The 14,347-nt window shown below is 41.1% G+C and overlaps 1 protein-coding gene across 2 annotated transcripts in view; it reads left to right on the top strand.

The window, feature by feature from the left end:
- Positions 1–1,038: 1,038 nt before the first annotated feature.
- Positions 1,039–14,347, top strand: part of LOC134858774 (cytosolic carboxypeptidase 4) — an 86,416-nt gene continuing 73,107 nt past the window's right edge. The window contains exons 1-2 of one of the 2 annotated variants that reach the window (XM_063874884.1): positions 1,039–1,186; positions 13,691–13,764. In XM_063874884.1, coding sequence (XP_063730954.1) covers positions 1,117–1,186; positions 13,691–13,764 — 144 coding nt within the window. In that variant the 5' untranslated portion in view covers positions 1,039–1,116. Of the gene's footprint in view, positions 1,187–13,414; positions 13,543–13,690; positions 13,765–14,347 lie in introns of those variants that run through there. The other variant, XM_063874896.1, reaches the window with a different exon arrangement.

Here is a 14,347-nt window from a genome sequence, read left to right on the forward strand (position 1 = left end):
GTATGAGCCACATCAGCAAGTCAGCTGCTTAGGTGCCCTTGGGACAGATTATAAAAAGATTTCAAATTCTGTTTGATTTATTTGCAGAATGAAAAAAACTATTTCTTTCATTTTAACCTGAAGCTTTTATGTTGTGTAGGCTTCTAGGCTGTCTAAATGCTGTTAGTTATTGATTGGCTAACTCTTTTTCCAAACTGATCGATGGAGGTTCTGCTTGTTGCCCCCATGATCATGCATCTGGTCTGCATGTCCTTCTTTTACATTGTATTTTATTGTGTTTCAACGTTTGCTCTTTAAACATGTATGTATTTTTGCTTGTTGTAAACACCCTTGTAAAGCCTTTTATTACAAATATCTGCTATATAAAAGTTCCCTTCCTTTCATACAAGCTGGTGGTCCGTGCAACATTTTGGTCCTGACTGAAATATCTCTTCAACTATTGGATGGGTTACATTAAATGTAAAAAAGATTTCCCAAAGGGGAAGAATTCTTGCACACACACACTCACAGCATGATGTCTTCCACAGCAGGCTGTCAGTAGGAAACATTGGAGCCTCTGCCCCACACTGTTGACAGGGGTGATTTACATACACACTGGGCTCCTTTCACATTTTACGACACACACACACACACACACACACACACACACACACACACACACACACACACACACACACACACACACACACACACACACACACACACACACACACACACACACACACACACACACACACACACATGGGCTATATGTTTACTCCACATACAGTCTTACACACACACACACACACACACACACACTGCAGAGCTGTTTGACATTTGGTCCCCTAACCAATGGGCCGGATAAAGGCACAAGGGCATTTTAAATTTCAGCCAGGTGCTTATAAGAGCCGCTGGCACACTTGCTTTCCTGGCAGTCACACACACACCAGTTTGGGGTTCCCTCACACTTGCTCCAAGTGAAAGGAGTAGAAGGGGGAAGGATTTTATTTTTATTACCTGTCTATCCATTGAATCCTACACCGGCTGGATCAGAGAGACAAACAAATAACCAGATAGAAAACCAGACAGGCTGCTAGATCCAGATCCACTCGAGAGAAACAATCGGAAACAGTCATGTTTGGTCACGGCCGAAAAAATTTCACCTGGAATGGGACGCTGAAAGAGCTGGAAGGCAGCTGCCCAGGTAAGCATAACGTGAGAGTGTCTTTGAGTCTTGTGTGTTCGTCATATCAAAAAGAAAAAGAGACAAAGAGATCAATAGAGTTGACTTGGCAGCCTCTGATTTCAACATGTGAGGTCAAGCCAATATGGATGGACCCTCTCCAGCATGACCTGCATTTAGTTGCTGTTGATAGATCATAAAGTATCCGACCCTTCATCTGGTTTTCATATTGAAATACAACTGTTCTCTTTGGAGTTATAAATCTTTTAACCTAACAAGACATCTTTTTCATGACAATCCTCATCATTTTCAATAAAATTAACAGCTGGGTGTTAGTTTTTTCCTGTAATGTGATAATCTGGGTGGAGCAGGATCAATCAATTTAATTTATTGAAGAATTAGTATTATTTGCTTTGTCATTGTTTGTGAATGTGTTATGTTGTGAGTAAACCACGCCTACACCTTAGATCTTCTGACTTCAGTCACTTGAATGGACAGAAGGATGAGGAGCGAAGGCTTTACACCATTATAATTGCACTTTATGATCGACTAACCTGATCTTTACCTCAAAAAAAAGTTATATAGCGTCAAAGTCAACTTTATTCAGTCTTCTGTGTGTGAGATACAGACAGGGATATCGAAATGCTCTGTCTCACAATATAAAATAAAAGTTAAAATATCTAAAAATACCTACATAATCAAACATAGAGACAGATATACACATTCCCACATTAAGAGGCATCAATAAAAAAATACAGTCAATATGTACCAAAACAGTGGTCTTATAAACGGATAAAGATGAATATATTACAGTAAAATATGCAAACTAGTGCAAATGATTGTCCATATCAATGTAATTCAAGTGTCTGGTTAAAAAGTGTCTGCTGCTGGCAGTGTCTCTGTCTGTGTTGGTAGGGGGGGGTACTGTTAAAATCCAGGTCCCACGGGGGCAGGATTTTAATAGTCCCTTCAATAAATAAACATTTTAAATTACACGTTTTATAACCTTTTATACTACATTTGCCTGCATGAGGAACCAATATAAGATGTCTTGATGTGTTTGCAAAATCTGGTGCTTTATTTCATGTTAGAATAAAATAATTGTAAAAGTGCGAACTACAAAAATGCATGTTTTTTTGGCACTGATTTACAGTTGGATGTTTGCCAAAAATTAGGACATTTTCCACAAGCTGTCACACTGTTATATAGTTTTTCTATTACACATGCGCCGCACAACTGTCCATGTTGTAGACTCTTTAGAGCAGGGGTGTCCAAACTTTTTTCACCGAGGGCTAGATTACGGAGAGCTGGGCCACTGATAGAGGTGAATATTGCCTCATAAGTTAAGTTATATGTTAGCAAAACAAATCAAATGTAGGTGAATAATGCGCGATCATTAAAAATGCTTTGTATTGCTGATAATGAGAGTAAATATGAAGGTTACATTTCAAGCTCATTCTAGAAATAAATTATTGTTTTTTTTATCAACTAAGATTTGTTAGAGAATGTTTTAATTCTAAATGACTGAATTTATTTTAAATTGGGCTCATTGATATATGTTAACATATATATTTGAGAAGTACAATATAAGACAAGCAAAAGTTTAATTTGTGGGCTATATTGCATTATACTTTTAGAATTTGCTGAGGGCTGATTCAAAATGGCCTGCGGGCCGCATTTGGCCCCCGGGCCGTAGTTTGGACACCCCTGCTTTAGAGGTTTAGAGCAGCAAAACTGCTGTATAACTTTTAACACGTTAGCACTGTGCTCTTGTAAGCATATAGGTGTATTTCTAATGTAGGTGTGATGCAAATCCCATACTGCACCCTTTATGTGTGTTCGAGGGGGCATGTTGGGGCCGTTGCTTTACTGCTGTATCATGTTAAGTAGCTATTAGCAGACCTGTGAGAAGAACAGCACAGTTCCTGGATTAGCTTATTTTCCACTTCAGTCCTGCCATACATATTTAACAAGCAGACACACTTGTGTTGCTTTCTCGAGTTATTTTCTGATCTGAACGATTATTTTCTCTGTTAAAGGAGAAGGTGTAAAAGAGATCATTTTTTCTTTTTCATCCCAGCTGTTAATAGCTCCAATATTTCCTCACTGCATTGCATTATTGGACAAATTTTCCATCAATATTATTACCAGGTATGAAAAGGTACTGTTTACAGCTTGTCAGTCTGTGTGTGTGTGTGTGTGTGTGTGTGTGTGTGTGTGTGTGTGTGTGTGTGTGTGTGTGTGTGTGTGTGTGTGTGTGTGTGTGTGTGTGAGTGTGTGTGTGTGTGTGCGAAACACCTGCTGTAACAGGAAGTACCACAGAAGAAGTTGGAGTACTTTTTCTGGTGTTATTTCGGTCTGTCTTTCTGTGGACAGATTTTGTCATTCAAGCTGCAGTCAGGGAACAGGTGTGCAGTTAAGAAATGAAGGGCAGATTTGACGATGTGATCAATCTGAGCAAGGGCATTAAAGTAGGGGGCAGGAAGCAGGGAAGAGGCTCATGAGTTATTAGTTGGGCGGATCGGTCCGGCTCGCAACTTCAATGTTCTGGTTCAATCTCAGCGTTGTTACAGAGAAAAAGCTCTTAAAGCTAAGATACACTACCAGCTAACCAGAACATTGCTGTCAAACTAACAGAAAGAATAGCTGGTGAAAATAGTGGAGATCAGATAAAGAGACAGGAGTCGATGGTGACCGAAGACAGCCAAAAGAGAAAGAATAAGGGGCCCAGGGGCCCTCTTATGCTCTTTAGGTTTTCCCTTTCCTGTAGTGTGTTATATAGGTTTGTGTGCATGTAAACTGTCTACAAAGGCTAAAATCCTGTAGATCCCTCCAGAGAGAGATTATTTTCTTGCCCCCCCCTCGCTTAAACACTTCATTGGACCTCTATTGGCTGGTGCTCCAACACATAGTGCGTGTAATGCTTAGCGATGGAACATCTCCAATGCATCTTTCAGTGGTTGACCAATCACAGCAGAGCTGGCGAACTAACCCATCAGAGCAGACTAGGCTCTGGTTTCGGACAGAGGGTGAAAAGAGGAGCTGCAACACAAACAAGCATGAAGTAATAAGAAAACAGAGGAAGCACATAAAACAGATATGAAGCTGAAGATGAGCATAATATGTCCTTTCGAAATGGACACAAACATACAGATTGCTTATAAATGTTGCTTCATATTCGCGGAATTTGAAAATAAACAAACTATTGTATCATATGAAACTATGAAAGGGGATGGTATGTCAATGTTTAAAACTTTTTTGCACTGAAAACAAGAAACAAATATTAATTCATGCTAGTTTGAATAACACTGTGCAACAGCCTTTTCTCAATTCCTCTGTAAATCTCTGCATCTCTATAATTTAATGTGAATACTTATTATTTAAAGCATATCTGGTGTTTTTTTTAAAGTGTGGTTTGGTGGTGCTTTCATCTGATGGTTGTGGTGCTCAAGTTTCTATATTTGGGGAGTAGCTGTTTGTTCAAACCCTCTGAGTGCACGCTTTATGATCACAGGAATAGTAAAAGGGGAAACGTGTGTTACAGTGACTTTTGCTCCTGAAGTATTTGGTGCTGCACAGGAATGTAAAGTGGTTTGACCCTAACCTCAGTAGTTACTACCGTGATCATGCAGCACACATGTAACTATAGCAACATCACGAAGAAGTTACACATGAGAGTCTTAGAGAGACGGAGGGAAAAGGGAGATTGACAGCAAGAATGTGCAAGAAATGTGTGTGTCTAGCTGTCCTTCAAACCCAATGAGCTCTCCTAAAATGTCTTGTTGAAGGTCAGCATTGAAATTATTCATATAATTGGCGAATCTATTTCAATCAAACTTTTAGTATATGAAAGCTCTAAGGCTGATATGTGTGTTGCCTCAGAGAGATTTCTCTCTGACTTCTTCGCTTTGTTACCGACAGTGCTGCCTTAACCTTGCTGACAGTCAGATTTGTATCAAACTGAGTTGACAGGAAACACTCTCAATGCAATAAAACCAGCGCACAATGCAATAGAATTTCACTTTTGCTAGATCTTGTAGAGATATCGAGAGTGTGTGGTGGTTACTATTAGCAAACACAATCTTCAGGCTCGTGTGGACACCGAAATCTGATTTTTTTCCTATCAGATCTGTACTGAATCCAAAGCAGATTCGACCCCTAGCTGTCATTAAGAATTTCAAAAAGTATGAATTTAACACAGAAACGAAGTGCAAGTTTTATTTAAGGTAAAGCTGGCACAAAAGCTGGGAAAATAACATGAAACTAGGGGAGCATGTGTTACATAACAACTAACAAAGCGAGATGGCATTAGGAAGCAAATCTACAAATGAACACCAGGAATTTTCTATAGACAAGATGAATAGTAGAGATTGATCATGGACTGAATTAGAACTTCATTGTCTAACAAAAAAAGTTCTAGATATTTAACATGTTTCATTGAGCAATTCAAATATAGCCCTTTTAAACCTGAGCGTGTTTTTCCAATGTCTCTAACAACCATTTTAATCCACTCCCTTCCCACTTCTAACACCCTTTCCACTGACAGGGAACACTGCAAATTAGTGAAAAAAATACCGACTGAAACTAATCACATTGACAAGAACGGACTCCAGAAAGAATACAAAGAGGAGAACATTTTTCAAAATAAAACCTGACAGTAGTGAACAGAAAATAAGATATAAAAAATAAAAATACAGAACAGAATAAATTGTGGTTTTGTGAAGTTGATCACACATATTTTCATGACAAAAATAGCATTATTCAGCATTTGAGCCAGTGGACAAGGGCAGCAGGTAAACACAATCATAAAACTAAAAAGACAGGAAGTGTAGCCACAAAAGACACAAAGAGACAATGCATTTCAAAAACAGGAAACACTAAACACCAGGATCATGACATTTACACATGAAGTAAATGGACTTTATATTTATAGCACTTTATCCAGTCTTTACGGACTCATACTCCGTCATGCCATCAGGAGAAACCCGGGGTTAAGTATCTTGACCAAGGACATAGCGACATGTTGACCTGCAGGGGAGGGGATTGAAACTTTCCAATTGAAAGACCAGCACCACCTCACAGCCACATGCAGTATTAAAACACTAGAGTGTATATTTAGACAATATAAACAAAATGCAAATGACTCTGTGAGAGAATAAACTGAGATTGGGTCTAAAATAGCAGCAGAGTGTGGCTGTGCTCCCAGAGTAATGTGAGAGAGATGATACTGTCACAGCCTGTTGTCGGCAGGCATCAGAGGAGAGGCTTAACGAGACAGCTGCAGCAACTCACAGGGTCTTCCCTCATAATTAAGGAAATGGAAATGTGTGTGTGTGATGAGCCTGGAGAATCCTATCTGAGACACAAGTGTGTATGTGATTTCACCTGTGGATTAACATTCTATCCCCCAAGGGAAGGATGAGGCCTATTTCAGTGGGTCCATTTGTCTGAAAGTGTGTGAGTTTGATGCCATGTTGAGATTACCCCCTGCTATGTGTGTGTGTGTGTGTGTGTGTGTGTGTGTGTGTGTGTGTGTGTGTGTGTGTGTGTGTGTGTGTGTGTGTGTGTGTGACCTTTTGAGGAGATAGCATGCAGTAAAGTTCATGTGGGCTGGAAAACTGGCTATGAGCTCACTGGCTGAAGGTTAGGATTAAAGATGGGTATAAGCAGTGTGTCCTTCAGCGTTTGTCAGTCTACATTCCACAAACACAAACACACACACACACACACACACACACACACACACACACACACACACACACACACACACACACACACACACACACACACACACACACACACACACACACACACACACACACACACAACGCTTAATAACATACATTATTACATGGCTTCATCGAACATTCGACACCGATTGGTCAGTTTCTGACATTTTGCGGCCTTCTCTTTTCTTTGATAGTGGCCTGTTTCTAAAGAGGATGCTTTGACCAAGGGACTATGTGCAGTCATGTCAATGCGCAGAAAAAAGTCCATTCAATTTAACCTTAGCAGTGGCTAAAAAAACCTAAACATTGGTTTTCCTCCATCGGAAAACACAGTTGAATACTTTTTTAAGATTGACTTTTGGGCTTCCGGTAGTGACGATGTAGGAGAAAGTCGCATGGAAGAGTCTCCCGGTCCTAGTACTAGGATGGGTTAAATGCAGAGGACTAATTTCACTGTGTGTGCTCTGCTGTGTGCATGCATGTGACAAATAAAGAGGGTTTCATCCTCTGATTCTATCTTCTATCTATCCCTGTAAACACCACAATTCATTCAGGAAAGTGACGTTTTACAGTTATAACTTCAATTCAGTCGTGAAATGAGTGGTTCTAAATCTAAAGCGAGCAATGCGCTGAACTGCCCATTTACTCGTGGCGGTGCGACCACTGTAGCTAGCAAAGTTACTAAAATGGTGACTGCGAGCTCTGCCGCTAGTGACACACCAGGAACCAGCAGGTTTCTGAACTAGAGAAGCAACAGGCCTCACTCCGGGAAGACATGTCTGAGTTAATCCAGGAGTCTGTCAAACCTTAACAGAGCTTGGTGGACGCGCTCCACGAGACGGTGAATCACTTTAATAACCGCCTCACATGTATAACGGAACGTGATGGGAGTCAGCGTCCTAACTGCATGATTTGCAATGCCAAGTTAAGTAATTCTAGTCTAGCACCGGCAAAACTAAGGGAACACTTGCTTAAGCAGCATGGAGATGGGGAATACAAGAACACAACAGATTCGATGAAAAGGCTACTCTGCCTGTTCTCGGCTTTGTACCCATCAACAAACCGATCCTCACAGCATCCTACGAAGCTGCTTACCTGATCGCAAAGCAGGGCAAACCACACACCATTGGTGACACACTCATAAAACCAGCTGTGTTGAAGATGGCAAATATCATGCTGGGAAAGCGGTTAAGTTTAAGTTCCCAAATTCCTCTTTCAAATGACACCATCAGCGCCAGAATAGAGGAGATGAGCAAAGAGATCTTGGCTCAAGTATTTGCAGATCTGATTTCAAGCTCGGCAAAATTCAGCCTCCAACTCGACGAGACCACAGACGTTTCCAATCTAAGCCAGCTTGCTGTATTCGTGCGCTATGTGAAAGACGACATGATAAAGGAAGATGTTTTATTTTGTAAGCCTCTTACAACAACAACTAAGGCAGCCGATGTGAAGAAACTTGTGGATGACTTCTTCAGAGACAACAATCTTTCGTGGGATATGGTTTCTGCAGTTTGTTCGGACGGAGCTCCAGTCATGCTGGGAAGAAAGTCTGGTTTTGGTGCGCTAGTGAAAGCCGATGCACCACACATCATTGTTACGCATTGTATTCTGCACAGGCATGCGTTGGCAACAAAAATCTTGCCTCCAAAACTGGCAGAAGTATTAAAAATTGTAGTGGAATGCGTGAACTATGTGCGAAATAGTGCTCTGAGGCACCACATCTTCAGTGAGCTGTGTAAAGAAATGGGCTCTGAATTCGAGGTACTTCTGTTCTAACGTTTGGTGATTATCCCGGGGACAGGTGCTGAATCGTGTTTTTCCCATGTGTGTGGAATCAGCCGTTTTTGCAAAAGCACCAACATTGTCATGCAGATTGCTTCAAAAATTCTGAGTTCATTCTCATTTTAGCGTACATGCTGACATCTTCGCAGCTCTCAATCATCTCAATCAGCAGATGCAGGGCGGTGGAGTCAACATCATCGAAGCGGAGAGAACCTGAAGGCTTTTCAAAAAAAGCTACCGTTATGGAAACGACGAACAGAGAACGATAACTTCGCAAACTTTCCCCTGCTGGACGACTGTGTAAGTAAGATTGAAGATGTGTCTGGAATAGGAGACATTCCTGTACCCGCGGAACTGAAGCAAGCAATTCCCACGCACTTGGATGAGCTTGCAAAGTCTCTCGACGGTTATTTCCCTACAAGAGAGTCATATCCAGCATGGGTGAGACAGCTGTTCACATTTGGTGTTGAGACAGCATATGTCAATGATGAATACCTCGACGAAATCATTGAAATTCAGCAGAGCCAGGTTCAACAGCAACTCTTCAGAACAACTACGCTCTCAACGTTTGGTGTCAACAAATGGTAACGTACCCTGTTATTGCTAAGAAAGCCCTGGAGATTTTCATACCGTTTGTTACAACATATCTTTGCGACAAATCCTTTTCGAGGATGCTGGACATAAAAATGAAGAAAAGGAACAGACTTTGTTGCAAAAATGACATGAGAGTGGCTCTTGCCAAGGTGAAGCCGTGCATTTCTGAACTGGTCTCTCAAAAGCCATAGCAGAAGTCACACTGATTTGCAGTAAGTATTCATTATTATGTTTTTGTGTGAAAATCATGTTTTGCTGGTTTTGCCGCAAATTCCAAGTCGTCCCCCAGAAACCCTGGTTGACTTGTTCATTTCTAGCATTTACAGCTTTATCAGTTCTGCTATTGATAGCTCAGCGTCCGGCCCCAAGGATTCTTGGGAGCAGGAGCTAAAAAGACGGGGAAAGAATGGAAGTTCTCTGTGACACTGCTCTGTTGCTAGGGTTAGGGACACAGCTCTCTCCTTGGGCATAGAGAGATTGGATGGCCCTGAGTAGTGAGTGACTCACTCACCCCATACTCCTGCAGCACATCCTAAATATGTCCTAGGTAACCGGGTCATATGCCTTCTCCAAATCGACAAAACACATGTAGAAAGGTATACTCGGAGGCTTCTTCCAGGATCGTTGCTGGTCTGTTGTTCAAGCTAGGGAGTTATCTTAGGCAAACCAAGCTGTGAGGAGACCACGGGGCAGATAAGGACCTGGTGGAGGGATAATGTCTCAACGCTGGCCTGGGAGCACCTTTCAATCCCTTAGATCAGGTTGATGTGGCCAGGGAAAGGGGAAGTTTGGGGCCCTCTGCTGGAACTGGTTCCCCCGTGACCCGATTCCAAATAAACTTTAGAAAATAAGGTGGTTGGAGAGGCAAGGCGACCACTTTTTGAATCAATAAAATAATTTTATCAATCAATATTGTGAGTCAAGTCGTCAGTACGTAGCGATCTAATAAACTGGGATAATGTGCAGCAAGGCGGTCATTAATAAAAAGACACCTCAACTTCAAGCTCTTGCTCACCCTGTAGCTGTTCCTTTATGTGAGCGAAATGTGCCTTCCTGTTAAACAACCTTGTTGAATGATAAAATAACGTGGACATAAGACTGCAGAACAGAGAATGGGTTGGACTTTATGAGACCTATTGTTATCAAAACAGGCATTCGCTGCTGAAGCTAAAACATCTTCGTGAACAGACTGTAGGCTAAACACACACACACACACACACACACACACACACACACACACACACACACACACACACACACACACACACACACACACACACACACAAACACACACACACACACACACACACACACACACACACACACACACACACACACACACACACACACACACACACACACACACACACACACACACACACACACACACACACACACACACACAGACTCTACTGAAACTGATACAAGGCTCAGGTCCAAGGAGTCGGCATACCTGTAAAAAAGCTTCTGCTGTGTAATTTCAGCTCGCAGAGGAAGAGTGATCCACGGAGAGAGCGCTTTGTGGCTTTCTGTCAGAGAGGTGTGAAGGGACAAGCGGAGGTGAAGAAGAGGGTCAGGAGTTCACGTAAACTTGATTCCAACAACCCAGTATAGATCATTTGGGCCAAGGGGGTGGAAAAGGAGGGGTACACTCATTAAGATGTGTGACAGAGACTGTTCTGTCATCACCTCTAATGAGAAGAAGTAACTAAAGATGGACGCTTGCGCTCATCAGACACACACCAAAAACAACATTCCTCCAAATGCATATTTGTCACCTTCCTCTACTTAGAATTGTCATGGTTAAAAGGAACCAATATCCACTGTTGACAGGAAACAGGAAACATTGATCTCCGTGTTTACCATGTCTTGTTGACCAACCCTTCCAACCAAACCACACACATGTACACTTATACCACTGATGTAGGGTGGATCAGTCGTAAGGTCTGTGGTAGGAGTGTCTTTGGGAAATCAATGAAATTGTATTTATACAGCCTAATAACACAAACTTCACATTTGTCTCATGGTGCTTTATAGTGTGTACAGCATACTTCAGATGGGACAAGATAACACTCCAGAAGATACCCTATAAGACAATTGAAAGGGAAAGAAATGAAGAAACCTCGGGAAGAGCAACAGAGGGGGATCTCTCTCCGAAAACGGACCAGCAGGCAATAGATCATGGTGTATGGTTAAAAAACAAGATAATAAAATGACACAATGAAAATGACAGCAAATAATGTGAATGTATATAATACTTATCCAGGAATATGTCCAAAAGCTTCCAGATGTTACAAAAAAATAAGAATGTGGGCCTAATGGCATTGGTAGCTCCTGTGTTTATCTTAAACATTTGGGTGTTATCAAAGATGATACCAATATATTCAACCAGAATCAGAATCAGCATACCTTTATTCGTCCCACAGAGGGGACATTTTCATTTGTACAGCAGAAAGAGCCAAAGACAGTTTAATATCACACCCAAGATACTAAAAAAGTATACAAGAATCACACAATTTACAAAATTCACAAAAATGGACCTCAAAAACCATTCTGAGTATAGCAGCCAGATATATATTGTACAGTTATTAACACAACAGTGGTAGTTGGAGTCAGTGTTGTAGGTGTGAGGGTCTACCATGGCCATGATGGTTATAGAGTCTGACCGTTGCAGGAAGGTGAAGGAAGTTCACCATGTCATTGCTGTTCATGACCATTGAGGCTTCATGTGAAACCAATGACACCCTCCCTATCGTATTGTAATACCATGTTGGTGGCTGTGCTGTTATGAAGTATATCGGATTAAGTGCAGTTTGTTAGGACTCTATGTGGTCTTTAAGGAAAACCACCCATAATCTATAAAATTTGACCTAAATTAAATCAGAGGTTCCAGTTTCCAGGAACTTTTTAGCATAATCCAAAGCCCCTGCTAGCATGCTAAACAAACTGGTAAGGTTGGTTCTTAAATAAATGTTAATAGATAGATGACAAAGGATGTTAGAGTGATTGGCCTTTGGTTGTTGCGGGAGCAAGCCTTGTTTTTCTTATGGACAGGGATGATTGTTGAGGTCTTTAGCTCATAGCATATAGCAGTTAGCTTGTGCTAGCTCCTGTGCTGCTAGAAATGTCCACATTGGCAGTGAAGTGTACAGTTCAACTGCATTTGAATCAAATAAAATTGAACAACACACATTGCTAGCGCTCTCATGCTAAGACGCAGGTTAGCATGAGAGCGCATGAGAGGCAGCCTGATATCACCAAAACATGTCCTTTGTGTCAAAAAGTTCTGGTTTAGCTAAGTGTTGGATAGCAAATGTAACTGATTTAAAGTTGAATTCTTTTAAATGTGTTATTATTTGGTCTTTCCAGATAGTGGCATGGCAAAAAGTTGGAAAATGATTTTGACACAGATATATAATTCAAGTTTCTCATAAAGGTTTTTTCACCTGTTGTGTCTGTGCTATCCGTAACATCACTCAAATCTTGTCATACGAACTTGGTTACCATACAAAAGATCTAAGTTCAAGGTTAATTGTCTTCAGCCATCAAAAACCTTGTTGGTCGGAGTCTAGCACCGATTATTGTGTGTCCTGCAGCTGCCAGTTGGCCTTCTCAAGGCCTTTTTATAGTGGCTGCCTTCTCAACACTGCAGCACAAATGCTTTCTGGAGCGCTTTATCCTGGAGGGGATTGGGTTTCACTTGCGCAGGCATGCACTTACACACAAATACTCACTCATTTAACCACTTTCATTTATGTAAATGTATCTAATATTTGTTATGGAAGAGAAGAAACTTTGTTTTGCTTTTTGTTACAATAGGATGCATCCTATTTGGTATAATGTGCAGAAAGATGTTAAAAACAACACAATCTCTAGAATAAATGTACAACAACTGTACACAATGTACAAAATACATGCATGTAACAGTGACAAACCCACACACACACACACACACACACACACACACACACACACACACACATACACACACACACACACACACACACACACACACACACACACACACACACACACACACACACACACACACACACACACACACACACACACACACACACACACACACACACATGCACCCTTGCTGCCCTGGTTATTATTCCAAGCCAAGTTAAGTCAGGGGGAGTCTCTCTCTCTCTCTCTCTCCTGAGACAAAGCAGTAATGCAGCGTGTGTGCATCTCTCTTAATGTGGAATGGAAATGACAAGACGGATGCTCTGAGTTTCATGTGTGTGTGACGCTGGATACAAAGTGGTGAGGACGCGCTTTGGATTTCCTCCCCCTGAGTACCTCCACTATTTCCGTCTGCCTGAGTTCTCCTGTCTTGTCTTTTTACAACTACTCCGTCCGTGTGTTTGTCTAACAGTCTATTTGTCTGTCTGTGTGTGTGTGTGTGGTACAGAACGAGGTCGACCAGCTATGACAGCCCCCCTGAGCTCGTCCAGTGGCTTGGAGGTCCTCCTCTCCACCCTGCAGGTAAGGATTGTTTAGTATTCTTCATGTTTTTCAATGCTTCACAACTAACCACACAGTTGTGCTGTTGTTGGGGTTTTACTTTTTTAATTTAAAACAATATTTCATTTTGAATACCTTTTGCTTTTATTGATATTTCTAACAAATAACTTTCATTTACATCACTTAATTGCCTATTAAATGTACACAAAATAGAAATGTGTCTTAGGCACTGGTATGTAAGACACACATCATGCACAATACACAACAATTATGCATCCTAAAATCTAAAAGTGGCAGTCATAAAAGTGCAAATTAGATTGATCCATAGGGAGTATAAACAATAAATACATCAAATTAAGTGTGGTGTTAAGGCATCTTTAGAGGTTTAGAAAAGGGACAGTGTTGAAATTAAGCATGCATGAAATATTTCATTTAATGCAATGCACACTACTACTAAACTAAAGACACCATCATTTGTCCTGTATTCCCACTAAAAAATGGAAACTGTTGCTGCTTCATTTTATTTTGTTTGAATCATTTTGAAAAAAAAGGGTCAATGGATAATCAAACATTAATTTCACCAGTTGATGCTCTGCACCAGAGC

Source organism: Eleginops maclovinus, chromosome 2 (assembly GCF_036324505.1).
Source record: "Eleginops maclovinus isolate JMC-PN-2008 ecotype Puerto Natales chromosome 2, JC_Emac_rtc_rv5, whole genome shotgun sequence".
NCBI lineage: Eukaryota > Metazoa > Chordata > Actinopteri > Perciformes > Eleginopidae > Eleginops > Eleginops maclovinus.